General features: G+C 37.4%; 1 protein-coding gene across 1 annotated transcript; it reads right to left on the bottom strand.

Moving 5' to 3' along the window:
- Window positions 1-8283: 8283 nt before the first annotated feature.
- LOC143569827 (uncharacterized) lies at window positions 8284-8673 on the bottom strand. The gene has a single exon (XM_077055641.1). The coding sequence runs from the start codon at window positions 8671-8673 to the stop codon at window positions 8284-8286; it is 390 nt and encodes a 129-aa protein (XP_076911756.1).
- Window positions 8674-21713: the final 13040 nt, after the last annotated feature.

Here is a 21713-nt window from a genome sequence, read left to right as displayed (position 1 = left end):
AAGCAATGATTTGAATTTAGAGTTAAACAAGCAACTGAGTAAACAAGTTTCAATCAATTAACAAAGCAAATCACACCCGAGAATTCAAGTAAGCAACCTATAGTAATCTCATGCAACCTAACAGAATAATTATTACTGGTTAACTACAGACTGATCAATCAGACAAAACCTTAGACATCAATAATCTCTTTACACACGGCACTGGTTATCAAACGGTCATTGCCAGTGTGACTCAGTTAAGGGCAATTATATGTTTTATCGTATTCAATCTAATCAAACAATCATATGATCAATTATCTAGCAACCGGTAACAAATCGTTCAGACCAACGTAAACCTAAACTGACTGAACACACAAAAATACTAAACATCAATAATCATATATCAACCATAAAAAATTATACATAGTGTAACAACTCAAGTTTTCGAGCCTAATTTTTTTTAACAAAACCTAAGGTCACCATCACAAGAATTCTAGGTCCCAGTTAGCTTAGGACAATTCATTAGGATGCCCGATACAACACCGTCTTGAGCCGACCATACTATGAACACTATGGCCAGATTATTTTTATATACTAGTTGGGCTCCACCCAATATAAATCCAAATAGTTATTGTTTAACTTAACGAGCCCACATTTTAGTCGGTAAATAAGCTACAATATCAAGTATCAATATATATTATTATACGTACACACACATATATATATATATATAACATTATAATTTATTATCATGTATACGTATTAATTAAGATTAAATATAATTACCAAATGAAAACTAATAAAAAGATAAGTAACGATTCATATTCAAATCCAAATTCTACATTTCAAGAACCTTAGACCACATTCTCTTTATATTATTATCCTATTTTATTCATTTTATATATTCAATAATATCTACTCAATATCTTGGAGAATCCTACTAAATCTCTTTATTTCCTGGAAAGTCTTAGTATATCACGTAACCCCTCTCTTACCCTCTCATCATCGATCATCTCTTCCCCAATCTACACTCAGATGACATCTACATAAATGAATATGCTTGCTGCTACAATATCTCCTAAATATTTAGCAAAAGTCAATTACTTGTAAATCCTAATAAAATCCCTGCAACAAATCTAAATACAATCCTTTCAAATTATATGCATATCTTCTCAAAGTCAAACCCTACTTCCCTAGATCTTGATTTGGTTGCAAGCAGCGATCTTTACTTCTCCAATCACCATTTATAAAAAGACTTTGCATCTTTATGAAATCTACTATAAGAATCATGCAAGTAACCTCCTGGTCTTTCATCCCTCTCAAAACCCTCCTGATTTCTCTCTTGTTCCAGCCATTGAAACCCCCAAAGCTACCCCCAGAAGCCTTTTAATCAGTCCAAAGAAGAACCACAATAAGATCATCCTCTACGTTTTAGCAACTAAGAATGGTAATTATTTGTGTGAACTCATCCCTGTTAAGCCTGATTTCAATTGTCAAAGCTTTAGTCACACTAAATCAGCCTGAATCCATCCCAGGAACCTCCTGACCATTCTTTTTGGTTGCTGGGATCGAACCCAAAAAGGGTACCTTAAGCCATCTTTGATAGGTTATCCTTTTAAAATTGAAACCTACATTAGTTATTCAGGGTTCCAATAATTCCTAACCTGTTTCACAGAAGGTTGTAGTACCTGTTTGCTCCTACTATCGGCTTGCAGCAGCCCTAAACAGACCCATCAAAACTGTTCCATCATCACACGGTACCGGTAACGCAAAACCTTATTCACGTTTACAAGTTTCATGCTTTTCGTTTGACATGAGTTTTAACTATTTCCTACTTGTTATTCCGGCAAGAACTTGTATTTTATGAGGTTCTGTATCCAGCCCCAAGAATCCATGCAATAACTCCTAACCTGATTTCCATCAAGGTATAAGTGTTATCAAGTTCATAGTTTTCCTATTACATGTCCTTATATTTTACAATTTTCTATTCTATGCTCCCTAATCCATCATAATAATGTTTCTCACAGAAACTTTTGACTTTGTTGAAGCTTTTTATCATCAATATAGTGTAGCTCTAGAAATAGGTTTCAACATCTAACTTGTTCTTACGGTTACTCGTCATCTATTCATGATTTTTTTCACACAATATAGGCACGCACGATATCACACACGTAGAATACTTCAAAAGGGAATACTTTCTGAACATAGAGCATTTACAACCTGTGCATAAAAGTATATATGACAGAACATATAAGTATATATGACTGAAACATATATAAACAACGTTAAAACCGTAAAACCGTCACTACGCACGTAAATAAAGCAATAAATGTAAAACTATACAATTTTTACAAAAAATACCAAAACTAAACTGTTACATTAAACTTAAAAATATTTTTTGGGTTTTAACAAAAAGAACTACCTCAAATCCGACTTACGAATCAACCACACGATAGAAACCGATAAGATACGTTAAAACTCGTAACAATAGGAAACATTAATAACTTTAGACCTGAGTTTTCCTAAGCTTATATCTACTATAAATATAAATAAAAATGTGTTCATAATTCATTCAAGTATTTGTATAATAGTTATATTACCGATTAATATAACCGTACGAATACCGAATACAATAAACTAGTAAAAATAGTTAAGGCCAAACCTAAAAGTTTAAAGATACTAAAGATTGTATCACTAAAAGTTATAAATCTTATATAAAAGAAATTTAGGGGGAGGTTTAGATAAATATTTCCTAACTAATGCCCCCCAAAACCGCATAATTGATAACTTAAGGTTAAAAGACGTTTCTAGCACTTTTTACACAAACATGGTAGTTCAAGTAAATTACGCTTAAAAGTAATATGTAATGTTTTCCAAAGTTTAAAAGGATAAACTATATCTGAATTGCATAATTACGCTTTAACCCGATATCTTCCTAAACCGACAACTAGAAACGTATAATTCTGAACAACGTATTTTCTATAAAAATACTTAAACCCAAAATATGTATTCCTACTTTTTATAACCTGAGATAATTTAAAAATTAGAATTACTAATTATGTTGATACCAAAAGCTATACACTAAGGGACTACTTTTACCAATATCTTAAAGACTGATGTGTGTATAATGATGCTCTTTCTAAATGACCCACAACTAAGCTTTAAAATTATTAAACGAAAATCCTATTGAAACCACACAAAACCGGCAAGTGTACCGATCACTAATAGTATAACACTCAGGAAGTCCGAGTGTCGAACACAAGGACACGAGAAAACGTACTTAATACTTAACCCTAAATAAGACTCACCTAAGAATAATATATTTTTAGATTGATTTTTATATTATTAACTACTTAACCTAACTTAATTTAATTAACTTAAAAGACTTAATTTAAGAAGACTAAATGAAACTGTGAAAATACGATTTATCAATGGGAAAAACATCTACCTAGGTAAGAATCCTATTGAAGGTATAATAAGGGAATGGATTGTAGAATCTCACGACACCGGTTCCTAAGGATGACACAACTAAGGTTCACTCAGGAAGCTAGATTACCTCTCGGTCTCACTAACAAACTCTAACCTACACTTAGTTGATTTTAAGAACAAACCGGGTGACGAATTGTTAACGTGCTCTAATGCCGACTCTCCTCTCGGTCTCACCGACACACTACCCTAATGGAGACGAATACTATGCAACCAAGGATAGAGGAACAATTTATTTCAACTTAAACTAGGTCAACTAATCGCTCACAAACCCAAACCCGACAAGAACCGAAACCGCTCTCGCGCGATCCTAATCCTAACAAGTAAAAGCTATGAGACGAACCTACTTCCTATCACCTCTCGGTCTCTAAGAAGGTGTCTAACCGTTGATTATATTCAATTAGTATACTCACTTAAACCCTACGGTTGTACTTCCTGCAAACAAACCCTAAACACTAAGTAAAGAGTCCTAACAAGTAAACATCAATCAAAACTCATTCAATTAATCAAAGCAAGAGGTATATGAGTGTAATTAACAAATTCACAGCCACTAAACACAACATAATTCAATGTAAAAACAAACTTTACATTAACAATTCAAGCCGTGATCATCAACAATCCAAACTACTTAATAAAACCTAACAATAATCATCTAACCTAGGTAGAACTAACTACTTTAGCCTAACATTGATTTTGGACAGCAGCATATAGTTAAAATAAACATCATAAACATCAACATAAACATAAGTAAACTCATTCAATGATCAAGAACAATCAAGAACAAGTCAATCTCTAAGTTACTTGTAAAACAATCTAAATAAAAAATCAAACTTAACAAGTTAGGGTTCTTGAACATAAGACAAAGTTTATGGATGATTACTTATGATATATGGTTGAGTTTATGCGTGAAAAATACCCCGAGCTGCTGTCCCGAATCACCTTTGGCTTTCTTCTTCTTTCCTTGGTTTCAAAAGAACTCACAAAAAATTGTTTTCTCTTCTCCTTTGCTGCCCAAAAATCCCGATCGGAAATTGTGTATGCCAAGTTTGTTGATGTAGCTTTATATTAATATTTTTTGTTGTTGTTTCCTTGGAGAACTTGTGAAAACCAATCTCAGCCACACAAACTTCAAAACTAATTATACGTCCACAAAACCAAAACTCAACAAAACTATTTTCTTTTTTTTTCGATCGGAAATTTTTAGTGCTTAGGGTTTTTGTTATTTTTTTTAATTAATATAGTAAGCAAGAAAGGCTTCTAATTTGTGGGCTTGGGTCGGGCCTTGACTTATAGATTTAAAACTTGACCAAATAAGCCCCTAAAGTCTTCAAATTTCACTCTTTTTTCCACAAAATCTCATAACTTACAAGTAAACATTCATCTTTGTAAAATTAAGCATAAACAAGCCATAAAACTTAATAATTAAACTAATAAAGTACTTAAATCATGATAAAACTATATGGAAAGTAAGTGTGTTTTCCAACACATTAAAGACATGTATATACTCTAGGTAATAACTTAACTAGAAACCATAATCACATAGCCACTTAGTATAGATAACTATAGCCTACGAACACGTTGGTAAAACCTACCATTGACCATTATTTGACCAAACTTAACAATCGATACTAAGACGTAAAGTATTATTATTATTATTATTAATATTATTATGATCTTCGTTAACTAATATATGTGAACTATACAGTTAATTATATATCCATAGTCTCTTAAGAGAAAACTCAAACGTTTCTAATTAAGGAAACTTTGTTCCTACACATATTACTCAACGGAACCATAATCCACAATAACCTAAATAAAAACATAACCTTAACTTACTTAGGTCACGAGCGCGTATGATATGGCACATATTACTTTTAGTGACAATTTATATTGATTTAGGAATACCTATCATTTGGAGTTTTATCAACATAGTATACAAGTTTTCCTTAATACATTTTCTCTCCACGCATACCTCAAGGTGAGTTCATGCACTACCCTTTTTCTTAAATTTTTTGGTGGATACATGCTTTTATATGTTTTTAAACTTATTGGTGTATTATTAACCAAGACCGATTTAGCTGCCTTAAACAATCCACGACTTTGTAGCACAATCATTAACTCCGAAAGGAGCCAAGAGATATACAGGTAGTACTATCTGGGAAACCCCCGCACACAGTGGGCCTATATCATGGGACGACCACCCGCTGAATGATAAAATGATATCTTGTGACATATATCCGTGCCATTTGTAACTTATGTTGGGCAGACATAAGTGTAATTTGACCCATAACTATAAGGGGTATGGGTAAGGGGTATTTATTTTAGATGTTCACGGGTCATGGACACAGGTTTGATTGTGAACTTGCTTAATGTGCGCCATATTATTTAGAACATTTTTATTTAAATGTTTTCATAACTTAAACTCATGAACTCACCAACTTTTTAGTTGACCCAATTATTTTAAGCATGTGTTCGGGTACTTTTATTCAGATATGGAGATTTAGAGTTTTAGACAAGAGTTCGCTTGGAGATAGAAGATCCTTTTAGAAGACTTATGTCGAACCATAGAGCTTAACCTGAAGAAGTCGTACATTTTTCACCTAATTAGATGGTAGTTGAATTTCTAGCTTTGTGGTTGTATTAGACATTTGATTGTATCTTTAACCTGTCTTAATATAAATTAGTTACCCTATTTCCGTTGTGTTTTTGTTGGTATTCAGTCGTCACGTCCAGCCCCCTAGTCGGGGTGTGACACATAGTGTTCTTAATCACATGAGAAAAACTGTAAAAGTTACAAACTATACATTCCGGGTGAGATTCTAGGAGATTAGCCGAGCATCGTCATCGATAGATATTCAATTATTATGAGGAAGGCCATTAGGATTGATCAAGAGATGATTGGTAGCCCTGGAATTCACCCAAAATTGCCTAATAGCTGCTGGAAGTCGTCAATATTGATTAGGGTTCGTCAAATAGAAGATATAGGTCAAAACCTGAGTTTTCTCGTTTTTTATGTGCATAGCGATACGAGATGGCCATATGACCATCTCATCGCGTATCACGACCTAAGAAAACCTCATTTTCAGATTCCTCTCGTCGAGAAACCCAAAATTCATATATTATGGCTCTCGTAACTCATTTTCTAGCTTAGGATATGCTCGTTTTACTTCAAGGTCGCATTTTGTCAACCCATCTTGTTCAGGTTTAGCATCGGCTTATGATTTCTCATCCATACTCTTCACGAATCCTTGTAACACTTCCCAAGACATCAAATCATGCTTCGGTCTTCCCGAGATATCATTCCATGCTCGTACAAGTCTCCAATTTAGCATCTTTAATGATCAATGACCTGAAATACAAAAGCACGTATGAAGTACCAAAGTTCTAACAATATATTCAATAAAACTACATAATTAATACACTAATATATATACAAAATACCCGACCATCAATAAACCCGCCTCTTCACCCCTATGTTTCACATAACCGACAATCAAGTTTAACGAACATTAATAACCAAACCACCAAACTAACCAGACAACCATAAAAATTTTGAATATCCTAAACTTTAATCAAAACCTTACAAACTAACCCACTCCTAACTAAAAACAGCCAAATCTAATTCATACAAACCTACACCTGAGCTCCACACGATAACTAATAAAATAATACAATAATCTTAAAACATACCGTAGTGTCGGAATGAGAAGTGAGCAACTAATCAACACCAAACGAGTTGTAATATTAAACGAGCTGTAACAGTGGTACGACGGTGGTAGGCGGTGGCTGGGGATGGACTGTGGTGGTGATTGGGATAGCGGCGTCGTGATGAATGACGGTGGTGTGATGGTGGTGTGGTGATGGATGGCAGATGATGTGATGGTGGTGTGGTGGACGGCGGTGATAATGTGTGGTGGCGGTGGTGACTGTAATGGTTGTTAATGGCGCTGGTGAAGGTGGTGGTGACTGGTGATGGTAATGAACGGCGGTGGATGTGTGGTGGTGCTGAAGAAGATGTAGAAGGTGGTGGTTGTAATAGTGTGGTGGTGGCCGGCGGTGATGTATGGTGTGGTGATGGATTATGGTGATGATATAATGAGGACAAAGAAGAAAAAGAACAGTCAATTTATTATATTTTTTTCGGATTATCCATGGCCAATCGCGATACGTGATGGGTTAAAACCACACGGGTCGCGTATCGCAACCCAAATCAATTCAATTAGGGCTATGAACCCATCGCGATATGCGATGGGTATGGAAGGACGTTACCGCGTATCACGATGGCGTCATAACGTCAGGGATGTCAAACTCTATCGCAGTACGCGATGGAGCCATGGAAAATGTCATCGTGTATCACGATGGGACTTTTCCACAGAAAGTTTCGTTCAAAATTGGGTCCGGACATTTTCCGACCCGACCACTCTTCAGCATCCCGACATCAACCTTAACACGTTTCCGAAATGAAAACATACTTTACGTACCTGGAAAGACCTGTACTTGACCAAACTCTTACCGAAGTTCATGAAATTGCAAGTCCACCAACAATCTTCCCCACACTTGATGTTTGTTGCACACAACTCAAGACAACAATCAATACATGACTCAACAAAATGAAAACAAACTGGACAGACACTTACAAACCTCGGGTTGCCTCCCGTAAGCGCTGAATTTCATGTCTACAGCTCGACAGTGCCTTGAACATTCAATTGCCTTCATAAACCGGTGAGGTAACAATAAAACTCACTGATTCCTTGTCCATGTTATGAATGTCCTTCATTTCCATATATGGCTTCAATCCATAGCCATTCACCACTCTTCTCAAATGGTCATCAAATCTTCAATCTCAAATTGACCATGATTTCCAACTCCAACTACCAAGTACGGGCCCGTCCATTTACTTTTCAACTTAATCGGGAAGAGCTTCATTCTTGTATTGTATAACCAAAATTTTTGTCCAACTTCAATGTTCTTCAACCGAATATTAGTATCGTGGACCTTCTTCATCTTTGACTTGTAACCGGATGCACAATCATACGCTTCGTCCCTTAACTCTTCAATTTCACACAAAGCCAACTTCCTTGCCTTACCTGCATCATCATAGTTCATATTAACATGTTTAGTAGCCCAATATGATCTTTGTGCAATCTCTACCGGTAAATGACAATCCTTTCCATACACAAGTCTATAATGAGTGGTTCCAATCGGCATTTTGTAAGGGGTTCGGTAGGCCCATAGAGCATCGGTCAACTTGGTTGACCAATCCTTGCGGAGTTGCGGTCCGTCCGAACTGTCGTTTGTAAAATCTGTTTAATTTGTCGATTAGACACCTCAACTTGTCTACTCGTTTGTGGATGGTAAGGTGTGGCAATTCTATGATCAACACCGTATCGTTTAAGCAAGTTTCCAAACTTAGTTTTTGAAATGAGATCCCCTATTACTTATGATGGTTCGGGGGACTCCAAATATTGAAAATATATTACTTTGCACAAAATTGCAAAATACCATGTGATCATTTGTTCTAGTGCTTATCGCCTCAACCCATTTAGACACATAGTCGACGACCACTAGGATGTATAAATTACCGTGTGAATTCGGGAATAGGCCCATGAAATCGATCCCCCAAACATCAAAAATATCAACTACTAGGATTGGGTTCAAGGGAATCTCATCCCTCTTAGAATGCTCCCGAGTTGTTGACACTTTAAACAGTGTGTCGCGAACTCGTGAGCATCCTTAAACAATGATGGCCAAAAGAAGCCACTCGTAAGGTTTTTTCTAGTTGTTTTCTGGTCACTAAGGTGACCCCCACACGCGGACGAATGTGCGTGTTCCAACACTGATCTGACATCCTCCTCGGGTATGCGTCGTCTTATCATCTGATCTGCACCAATCTTGAACAAGTTCGGGTCATCCCAAATGTACTGTTTAGCCTGTGACATTAAATGCTTATTCTTTCTCCTTGGCCAATTGTAACACCCCGGCTAAAGCGGAATACGCCCAAGTTTGACGTACAGATTTCCCAAAACAAATGTGACACTATTAAGTGACAATATTATCATTAATTAATTTAAACATCAAGTACACAAGTTTGTAAAGAGAAATACAAGGGAAAATATAAGAACAATTAACAACTTGTCCATTTATTAATATAACCTAAGTTATAGTGTCTTCTCCGTTTCTTCGTCTAATAATTGTACCTGTAACATATATATATATATTAAAGTCAACTAAATGAATAGTTGGTGAGTTCACAAAAGTTTTGATATACGTACATAAAAATCATACAATTCCATGAACAAGTGTAAATGAGCAAGTAATGTCATTTCCAACTGGGATTGTGCACCAGCGTACTCAGATAAGCGCAAGTAAGATCCTTTCCAGTTGGGATTGTGCACCAACGTACTCGGATAATGAAGCCCTTTTCCACTCATAACAACAAATGTATTGAGCGCAAAGGGGGGCGTATGATCATACTATATTGAAGTAATCCATGTGCAAATAATTTGAGCAAGTAACAAGTAAACACACAAGTCCATGTAACGAATTGTAGTTTGTAAATAATAAATAAAAGAAATTAAATTGTTGATAGGATATATATGCTACCCCCAAAATAGTTAAAAAGGGTAAAAAGGGGGTGTGAGAAACTCACCTTTGAGATTGGATGACAACTTAGAAAATAAACGGAAAGCGCGTTTATATGAAACCGAAGGATCGAATCTCGCGAGCTAAAATAATAAACACGATAATTACTAACTAAATAATGGAATTAACATGTCGGTCTTAAAGTTCATGTATTATTATTTATATATATAGTTATATACTTTTACACCTTTTAACGTATAATAATGTTTAAGGTTAACGGATTTAACGATTTGCTATTATAATATTATTTATAAGTTTACAATTAAATTGTATATAATGTTCACGGGGTTTTAGCGTTACAAGTATAACTTAGTATAACATTTGATGGTTTAGTTTCTATAAAGTTATAACGATTTTATATTATTTATATACATATTTATATATATATATATATATTACGAGTTTTAATAAAGGGTTCGGGTTTGTAAAAGTTGTATTTTTGGATAAAATGATTAAAAACAATCTAAACAATTGTTATTTTAAAATTGATTTTATTTATTTATAAATCTATACTTGTTTTATTAAAACTATTTAACCAATTTGTAGCAAAATATAAACTGGATCTGCAGTGACCCGGGTTCAAACTCGGGTCTTCATGACCACAGTGAACATACACAACCACTGGACCAAATCAGTTTCTTGTTAAAAACAATGAACATACACAACCACTGGACCAAATCAGTTTCTTGTTAAAAGATGGAAATTATTATTTAAAAACATATTCTCTTGTTCATCTTCTTCCTTACAAAACCCTAGATTTCAATTATCAAATAATGTTCTATGTTTGCTGATTTAGAGTTAGGGGTTTTATTTGTCGGGTTAAAACGAATCAAAACCATGTAAAAAATACTTCGGATGGCGCGGGAAAGACGACGAACGGAGCTTTGGCCGGAATTGGATATGGGTAAACGAATTAAAGGTTATAAACAATTTGTTTGTAGGTTATTATGTTCGAAAAAGGTTTAGGAGATGATTATCGTCCTATTTATAGTGCCAATTGGATTAGTTCGTGTTTAATTCGATTATTGCGATTTAATAATAATTCCGACGGTGAGTGATAATTAGAGTTAATTTGGTTCGTGAATGACGAAATAAATTAGATAATAATGTTTAGGAGGTGTGGAGACGTCGTTTGGTTGGATTAACGGATCGATCGGAGCTTGAAAAGTTGTAATTATGTGTTGCCGGCGCCGGAATCCGGCGGCCGGGCCTTGATCGGAAAACCGAACGGGAAGAAGGGGGAAAGGGGACGGGAGGCTGCTGCTCTTTATTATTAGTATTATTATATTTAAATATAAAATTTACATATTCAGCCCCTGTACTTTCATTTTATATTTAAATTGAATTTAAAGTATGTTTACAATTTGAACCTTGTACTTTTCAATGCTATATATACTTAATAAAAGTTATATACTTTGGTTTATTTTCATATTATACTCGTATAGTTCGGGACTCGTTTAAGTATGCATCTTTGAACTGGGAATTTCATTAATGAATTGCACGAAATAGAACATGAGTTAATAATGACAATAAAATGTCATAACTATTATTAAATTATCGAATGATATTTACGAATACATTGAAACGACGAAACGGGTCGATTTAACGAATTCAATATAAAAATACATAAATGAATTTAAAATATATATAAATTTAATTAGAACAAAACCGAAAATTTAAAATGGGCCGGGTTTTCAGGTTTGAAAGTAACGAATGTTACACCAATGCTCCGGTATATCACCATAAACATTAAAATTAACAATATGAGAAAACCAGGGATTTTGTGAGTCTGCCAAAATGTGCTCATCCGGGAAGGACTCGTAATGGGCCTGTCCTTGTCTCCATCTTCCACCATAATTCGGGACAAGTGATCTGCAACAACATTCTCACTTCATTTCTTGTCCCAAATCTCTAGATCAAATTCATGCGGTAGCAAAACCCATTTTATGAGCCTCGGTTTTGCATCCTTTTTATCCATAAGGTACCTGACAGAAGAGTGGTCAGATTAAATAATTACTTTACTACTACTACTACTACTACTGCTACTACTGCTGTTGCTGCTACTACTGCTACTGCTACTGCTACTGCTGCTGCTACTACTGCTACTACTACTACTGCTGCTGCTGCTGCTACTGCTACTACTACTACAACTACGACTACGACTACCACCACCTACTACTACGACTACAACGACTACTACGACTACGACAGCGACGACCACCACCACCACTACTAAATCCTTCTCGGTTGTTGTGTAATTCAATTGAGCATCCGATATAGTTTTACTTGTATAGTATATGGCAACGGGTTTCTTATCAACCCGTTGACCCAAAACAACCCCGATCGCATAATCACTTGCATCACACCTTATTTCAAAAGGTAAATTCCAATCGGGTGATTGCAAGATCGGGGCTTCAACCAGTTTCAATTTCAAAATGTCAAAGGCTTTAGCACATTCATTATTAAAGTCAAACAGGGCATCCTTTAATAGTAAATTACATAATGGTTTAGTGATATCACTAAAACCTTTAATAAATCGTCTATAAAACCCGGCATGCCTAAAAAATGATCTAATATCCTTGACAATCGTGGGATGAGGTAGAGTGGAAATAACTTGAACCTTAGCTCGGTCCACCTCAATCCACGACTCGACACAACATGGCCTAAAACAATCCCCTCTTGGACCATAAAATGGCCCTTCTCGCAACTAAGAACCAAGTTCGTTTCAACACATCTTTTCAATACTCTTTCGAGTTGATTTAAACATGCCTCGAAAGATGTGCCAAAAATCGAAATGGCATCCATGAAAATTTCTATATACTCCCCCACCATATCGAAAAAATACTTCTCATGCACCTTTGAAGGGTGGTGGGGGCATTACATAGCCCGAATGGCATTCACCTAAATGCGAATGTGCCATACGAGCACGCAAACGTAGTCTTCTCCTGATATTCAGGATGAATAGCTATCTAGTTATACCCGGAATACCCGTATAAAAAGCAATACAATTTTTAACCAAATAGCTTTTCAACAATTTGATCGATAAACGGAAGCGGAAAGTGATCTTTCGATGTTGCCACATTCATTTTCCGATAATCAATTCAAATATGCCACCCGGTTACCGGCCGGGTGGCGACCTCGTTACCTGAGTCATCCTTGACGACTTGGATGCTCGCTTTTTTTGGTACTGTCTGTGTCGGGCTTACCCACGTGCTGTCCGAGATGGCAAAAACAATCTCAGAGTCTAGCCACTTTAGCACTTATATATTCACCGCATCCCGTATGTTCGGGTTCAACCTCCGCTGAGAATCGTGTACGGGTTTGACATCCGGATCTGTTAAGATTTTATGCATCACAATTGAAGGACTGATTCCCTTCAAATTCGCTATCGTCCACCCCATTGTTTCCTTGTTCACAATCAGCACCGCCATCAAAGCACTTTCCTGTTCAACAGATAAATTAGAAGCTATAATAACATGTAAAGTTTCATTGTTACCAAGGAAAGCATATTTTAAATGCTTTGGAAGCTCCTTCAGCTCGACTTTTGATGCCTCCTAAAGTGACGAATTTAGCCCGTGTTGGTGCATGATGTCAGTAGTTCAGTATATAGTGTCTGTAATCGAGTTAGTTGGATTTGTGTTTTGGATGTAAGCGAAGTTCTCACAAGTTCGCTGATATAGGCAAACTTGTGGAACAAGCGAAGTTAGGGAAAACTTCGCCTAAACATGCTAGGCGAAGTTGTCGTGCTTTATAAACTGCTAGGTTACGGCAGAATCAATGAGACGAGTAGAGAATCGAGTTGTAACGAGTTTACGAGTTGTGTAATCGGTGATTTGATATCACGTGTTTCCAGTTGCAATACAACGTGTCTTTGTTTATTGTAACGTGTGTTTGATCGTGTTAACGTGTATCGTCTTCTACGCTCGTAACGTCTTACGTAGGGATTCCGCACCTAAGTAGAACGAGATATTCCGTGTAGATCCGGCTGGGAACCTACAATTGGTATCAGAGCTTTTGCTCGTGATTGTGTGGTTCGGGATTATCACGCGGGTGTAGAAATCGTTCCGTTAGACTATTCGCGGGACGAGTTTACCGAGTTTTTGTGTCCTACTCACCTCCCACCATCAAAAACAACCCATTACACCTTCCATACCTCGCAATATCCAGAAATCAAACCTGCAAAATCATCGTGTTCATCAGGCGAAGTTGCCGCTACTGTTTGTAGGGTTTAGGCGAAGATATAAGGTTAAGCGAAGTTATCCACAACTTCGCCTTCCTCACATGTTCGCTTATCTCAAGCGAAGTTATCCACAACTTTGCCTACCTCACAAGTTCGCTTAACTTAAGCGAAGTTATCAATAACTTCGCCAAATCATGCGAATTTAAAAAAGGGAGCGAAGTTAAGAATTCAAGCGAAGATAAGACTTAAGCGAAGTTAACTTTAACTTCGCCTACAGTACTGTTAAGAATAAAATTTTTATATTTCGGGTTTCTTTGTGTTCTCGTTTCGTAAAAGATGACTTCTATAAATATTACGAAACTGGTGAAGATGGAAGTGGAAGCAGGTTCAGCTACTAAGGCACCAAAAATGCTTAAGGGTACCGATTTTGTGGCGTGGAAAGATCGATTTGAGCAGTATGTTAAATACCAAGATGCTAAGATGTGGGTGTGCATTCAAGACGGATACATTCCACCAACTGCTTTGTATGAGGGTCGTGAACAGATTAAGAAATACAACAAGATGGAAGAGGAAGAAAAGAAGATGTATGAGGCTGAAAGAAAAGCTCATGCTGCGATTATAATGGCTATTCCACAAGAGATTCTTCACACCTTCAGGAAGTATAAAACCGCTAGAGAGTTATGGGAAGCACTTGAAAACCGATTTGAAGGTAATGTGGGATTCGTGCATCCAAGATTAAACTACTCAAAACCCAATTCTCGGTGTTCAAGTATTTGAAGAATGAATCACTTGATGATATCATCACGAGATATTATCACCTGATAACTGAACTCAGCAATTATTCTATTGCCTACAAAGAAGAGGAGATCGTCGAAAAGCTTCTTGATGCTCTCCCACCAAAATGGGAGATGTACACTGTCTTGATGAGAGAAGACAAAGAGTTTGCCGACTATGACTTGGAAACAGCAGTCAACAAACTACGAACTTTTGAACTTAACATGGTTCGAAAAGAGACACCAACTGATCAGGTTCAGGATCCGGGAATGTATGGTGCAAAAGTTAACTCAAGTTCAAGTTCGAAGTCTGAATCATCTGCTTACTACTCAAAGGGAGACTCGGGCACTAACTCAACACATGAAGGTCATGTAACTCTCAACATGGATGGTGATGTGTGTTTTGTAGCTGGAGGAACAAATGCTTCTAAACCTCAAGCAACCAAGGGTAGTTTCGCTTCAAGTGTTCCTAACAACAACTACTCTAAGATGCCCATGAGTGTTAAATCTGCTGAACAGCAGTTTGCTCTCTATGCATCTTTCATTGCTTCGTATGAAAATTACAATAAAGGCAAGATTGTTGATCCTGCAACGCTAGACGAAGACTATGATCAGATCGATGCTGATGATCTGGAAGAGATGGATCTGCAGTGGCAGATGGCGATGATTGTGAGAAGGGTTAAAAGGTTTATGAAGAAGACTGGTAGAAAGTTTGTTGGTGAAAGACCAGGTTTTGATAAGTCAAAGGTGCGGTGTTATAACTGTCAACAGAATGGCCACTTTGCGAAGGAGTGCACAAATGAACGTGTAGAACGCAGTCAAAGCAGGTCTACACAACATAGTGGGAGTGGTAATGAGAATAAGGCCATGATATCCAGACAGAACGGGGAATACAATTGGAATCTGCATGTTGAGGAAGTGTTCGAACAGGCCAATTTGGTGAACATCGAAACTGCAGGAAGTGAGAAAGGAACTGGAGAAAATCAAGCTTACATGGCAGAAGTAACAGATCAGCTCTCCGAGGTAAGTACTAAACTCCCTTGTACGAAATGTGAAAATCTGTCTGAACAACTGACAACAATAACTGATCAGTTTGTTAGTTTGGATGCTCAATTTAAAACATTAAAAGAAGATCATCATTACACTAAAGCTAGAGAAAACAGTTACAAAGTAAAAATAAAAGCTAGTCAGAAAGATATTAGAAGTCTTAAAGCCAGTCTAGCTGAGAAAATACAAGTAATTGATCTTAGCTATGAGGTGTTAGAAGAGAAAACCAAACTAATAGCTGAAAGGGATAAACAAATAGCTGATCACCAGGTGAAAGTGGTGGAACTAAACAAAAAACTTGAGCAATTTAGAAATTCCTCCGCTATACCTGATCACCTCGTAAGTGATCAAAGTTCCCCAGTTAAAAGGGGAGGAATTGGATATCATGGAAGTTCCACCACCTTATAATTATAACTATACTTATGATCCTAGTAATCAGAAATCTGTTGATGTTGAAATTGGTCAGACAGTTCCGGTTAAGGTTACGATTAAAGATCCAGAAGTTAGTAAAGGCGAAACGAGTAAGCCTGTTTCTAATGTTAAGATTTATGTTCCTAGTCCTGTCTCATCAAATTCGGACAAGTCATCCGAGTCGAGTGAAACAAAAGAAGAGGCAGTATTACCAAAATGTGGAGAGGAACATAACTCAAATGAAAAGAATTCTCCACTAAACCCGTATATCCCACCATATGTTAGACAAACGGGCAGTAATGCAGCCTCAACATCTAAAACAACTATTGATAAGAAAGTTGAACACAGGAGTTGTTTCAGATGCAATCAATTAGGACACCTGATTGCTGATTGCCCTCTGAAGCAGAGATTCAGAGGTATGAGGCCTTCGAAAACTGAGAACAGAACTAACAGTAATCACTACAATGGTAAAAATGAAAACTCATCAAAGTTCAGAAATTGGACTAATCCAGGTTTTCAAAGAAATCGATCTCAGTCTTTCCCTGTTAACAACCAAATCATGAGTAATAATTCATTTAATTCACGAAGGTTTGGATGGCCTCATAGTCAATCTACAAGAAGGTATCCTTTTAGGACTTACAGATATCATACTAATACTAACTTTGGACAGCCAAAGTACGGGATGTATCGACCCAAGACCAGTAGGTCTTGGGTCCCCAGATTTTAATCCTCTGCTTTAATCGTGCAGGAACAGTTGAACAGGGCTGCAAACAATCTATGGGTTGTGGATAGCGGCTGTTCCCGGCACATGACGGGTAACAAGAGTTTGTTACACGAATGGAAACCTGTTAAGGGAGGAAGAGTGAGTTTTGCTGGAGAGAGTGGGGGAAGGATTACTGGAATTGGGATGGTGACTAATGGTAAAATGACGTTAGAGAAAGTGAATTTCGTTGAAGAACTGAAGCATAATCTGCTGAGTGTATCGCAGATCTGTGACAAAGATTACACAGTGCACTTTACCAAGAATGAAGCGATAGTGCTGTATCCTGGTTTCAAGATACCAGAGGATTGGATAGTAATGAAGGCTCCAAGGGAAAAGAATACATATATTATGGACATGAGGTCGACTGAGATGGCAACAGAAGAATCTTGTCTTCTGTCAAAAGCAACTGAATCGGAGTCCGAGTTATGGCATCGAAGAATGGGGCATATTCATCTTCAAAAAATGAACTACATTGTCAAGAATGGGCTGGTGCTGGGTGTTCCCTTGAAAAATTTCAACTTTGTAGACCAATGCTTATCGTGCAAAAAGGGAAAGCAACACAAGAAATCCCATCACACCAAGAAGATTAATTCAATAGTCAGTACCCTAGACCTACTTTACATGGATCTCTTCGGTCCCGTGAATGTAAAAAGCCTAGGTGGAACATCATACTGTTTGGTGATCACTGATGATTTCTCTCGATATTCTTGGGTATATTTTCTGAAGTCAAAGGATGAAACGGTTCAGATGGTAATAAATTTGATTACCAATGTTGAGAATATTATGGGGAAAAAGGTTAAATACATCAGGAGTGACAATGGGACAGAGTTCAAAAACTATCAGATGGAGATCTTCTACTTACAGAAAGGGATAGATCACCAGTACAGCGCCCCGTATACTCCGCAACAAAATGGGGTGGCTGAGAGGAAGAACAGAACGCTAATTGAAGGAGCCAGAACCATGCTGGCTGATTCGAAACTTCCTGTGGTGTTCTGGGCTGAAGTTGTTGCTACAGCCTGTTATATCCTTAATAGAGTTTTAACTGTTAAAAGATTGAATAAAACATGTTATGAACTTATGCATGGGAGAAAACCTAACTTGAGTGGTCTTGAACCATTCGGGTCCCCGTGTTCGATATTAAAGACAAATTCTAAATTTGGTGAAATAGCCGACGAAGGTATTTTAGTCGGATATGTTGTTGGGACTCCCAACAGGCGAGTCTTTAATATATCGACCAGCAAGGTTGAGGTGGTGTGTAACACTGATATCACAAGTTACAAATCACCAATACCAAGCACGGGACCCGCTGAGGCTTTCGACTATGATAGGCTTTTTAAATCTTTTAACATGCCTTACTTGGATTGTGCAGAAGTTGATGAGAGAATTGCTACGAAGATGCTTTATGATGAGGAAGACAATTATGTGCAACGACCGCAGTATGATGAATGTCAGCCTTCCTCGTCAAATACTGTCGATACCCCTGCTGCCTCTATAGAAGAGGAATTCTTCAATCCGTTTCACTCTCAACAACAATTACCCATTGATGAGCTACCTTCGAACCTGGAAGACAATCTGCAAGTCAGTTCGGTTCCGACTACGAGAGTTCACAAAAATCACCCTTTGGAGAACGTGATAGGTGATCTGTCCGACGGTGTACAAACAAGACAAAGCTTGAATGAGCACACCTGTGTTTACACAAGCATTAAAGATACAGGCATCATTAACGAATGCTTGTACACCTGCTTCATCAGCCAGATTGAACCACAGAACTATCAAATGGCTCTCAAGGACAGCTCGTGGGTTGAAGCCATGCAAGAAGAGTTAGCCCAGTTCAAGAAGATGGAGGTTTGGGATTTGGTTGCAAAACCGAAAAATGTGCATGCGATTGGCACAAAATGGGTTTTCAAATGCAAGAGAGATGATAAAGGGATAATTATCAGGAACAAGGCGAGGCTGGTTGTAAAAGGTTTTAATCAGCAAGAGGGGATCGACTACAATGAAGTGTTTGCTCCTGTGGCGAGATTGGAAGCGATTCGATTGTTTTTGGCATTTGCTGCACACAAGGAGATGAAGGTGTTCCAGTTAGACGTGAAAAGTGCGTTTCTTAACGGTAAAGTCGATGAGGTTGTGTACGTTGAGCAACCTCCGGGTTTTCCTGACCCAGACTTTTCTAATCACGTGTACAAGCTAAGTAAAGCGCTATATGGGCTACATCAGGCCCCTCGTGCTTGGTACGCAACTCTATCCGATTACTTGCTTGAGAATGAATTTGAAAGGGGAAGGATAGATAGTACACTGTTCGTTAAGAGAAATGGAAGAGACTTTCTTCTGGTTCAAGTCTACGTGGACGACATCATCTTTGCTGCATCAAAAGTCGCCATGTGTCAGGAGTTTGAAGCCATCATGAAACAGAGGTTTGAAATGAGTGCTATGGGTGAACTAACTTTCTTTTTAGGACTGCAAGTTGATCAGAAGAAAGATGGGATGTTCATTCATCAGACTAAATATGTCCATGACGTTCTCAAACGCTTCAAGATGGAGGACAGCACTCCATTTGATACTCCAGTTTGCGTCAACCATAAACTGGGTGCTGATTCAGATAGCGATGCAGACGTGGAACCCACCCAATATCGGGCAATCATAGGTTCTTTAATGTACTTAACTGCTTCAAGACCTGATATTATGTTTGCAGTTTGTCTTTGTGCTCGCTTTCAGGCAAACCCAAAGGAATCTCACTTGAAGGGTGTGAAGAGGATATTGCGATATCTCAAAGGCAAGCCTAAGCTAGGGTTGTGGTACACGAAAGGAGGAGACTTGGAGTTAGTCGCCTACACAGATTCTGATTATGGAGGATGCAATCAGAATCGGAAGTCAACAACAGGTGGATGTCAGTTTCTTGGAGGCAGATTAGTGTCATGGCAGTGCAAGAAGCAGACCTCAGTCGCCATTTCAACCTGTGAAGCAGAATACATGGCAGCATCGAACTGCTGCTCCCAGATTCTTTGGATACAACAGCAATTGCGCGATTATGCTCTGAATTTCACTCATACTCCTATTTGTATTGATAACACTGCTGCTATCTCAGTAACTAACAATCCCGTAAAGCATAGAAAAACTAAACACATTGACATCCGTCATCATTTTATACGGGATTGTGCTGAGAAGAAATTGATCGTGCTCGAAAAGGTTGATACGTTAGATAATTTCGCTGACTTGTTTACTAAAGCGTTTGACAAACTCGATTTCAAAACCTTGTTGAGCTGAATGGGATGATCAATCCCGAGTAACCGTGTTTTCTTGTCTTTGTTTAAAAAAAAACGTCACTATCGCTTAGAATTATGTCGGTTGACTCAGTTTGAAGGACATATCTTCGGATATGTTTGGTCCTCATTTCTACTTGTAGAATATAAGGATAGCCATTAACCAGATGACTGAAAGTGACCGGGGCGGTTTATGATGTGTTTTTAATTCTTTCGCTAAAAATTAGTCGTTCATACTTAGTTAGAAGGACACATACTTGTATGTGGTCGGTCCAGCTGATCCATTGGATCTTCAGGATAGCCGTTTACATGAAGACTTCGACTTGATCGGGGCGATAGAAGTTAAAATTTTTTTTGGGAGATGAAATTATTTTTCAAGTCTACTACTTCGTAAGAAGTTCCTTTACTATGTTTAACAGAAAATTGATCCACCCTTGGAAAGTGATAGATAAACTGATTCTGTGTGCTTAACTAGTGAAGTTATTAGACCTAAAAGACTTTAGAACAGTCATTGTATGTCATGGTAGCCTTTTATGGTGCGTAAAAGTAGAAGTGATACTAACTAAATCTCCTCAATTTTACGTGGAAACTCCTTAAGAGTTGTGTATGTCTCCGCATATATCTTTCCGAATGATAGGCAGAAAAGCGATTACCTAGTCATACACGAGCCCATGAGTGTTCTGATTCCCGTGAAGATAGCGTGTCAAGAAACTGCAGTGATCCAGATTCGGGACTTGCAGTTGTTTACTACTCTGAAGTTGTGTAAATACTTAAAAAAAATAAAAATAAAAAAAAAATAAAATAAAAAAATGTGTGTGTTATTGAGACATTTTAGAGTTCATAATGTTAATACTTCTCAATCAAGATGTAAGAAAGAGAACGGGAAGAAGAGTCTAAAGATCGAAGAGTATTTACTATTTAATCAGACACTACGGGTCGAGGTCAACTCGGGGTGACTTGGGGAAAGCCAAATACGCTTTGAGAATAGATAGGAGGCATCATAATCTCTGAGGTGTTGCCCATTTAAATTTTGAGCTTAATTGAACCTAACCCGTATCACAGAAGTAATAAAAACCATTCTAAGTTATTTACCTGCTTACAACCTGTTTCTTTATGTCATAATACAGTTGAACATGGATCTGTCTGACAGTCACGTAATTAGAATGATTCCT

This window comes from Bidens hawaiensis, unplaced genomic scaffold, assembly GCF_021521415.1.
Source record: "Bidens hawaiensis isolate Kalapana, Puna unplaced genomic scaffold, B.hawaiensis_p1.1 tig00024657_1, whole genome shotgun sequence".
NCBI classification, from domain to species: domain Eukaryota; kingdom Viridiplantae; phylum Streptophyta; class Magnoliopsida; order Asterales; family Asteraceae; genus Bidens; species Bidens hawaiensis.
The sequence above is the reverse complement of the archived record's forward strand: the minus strand, read 5'-3'. Positions and strand labels throughout refer to the sequence as shown.

Excerpts from the sequence above, each read along its gene's own strand:
- LOC143569827 (XM_077055641.1), bottom strand. The coding sequence starts at position 8,673 with ATGCCGATTGGAACCACTCATTATAGACTTGTGTATGGAAAGGATTGT.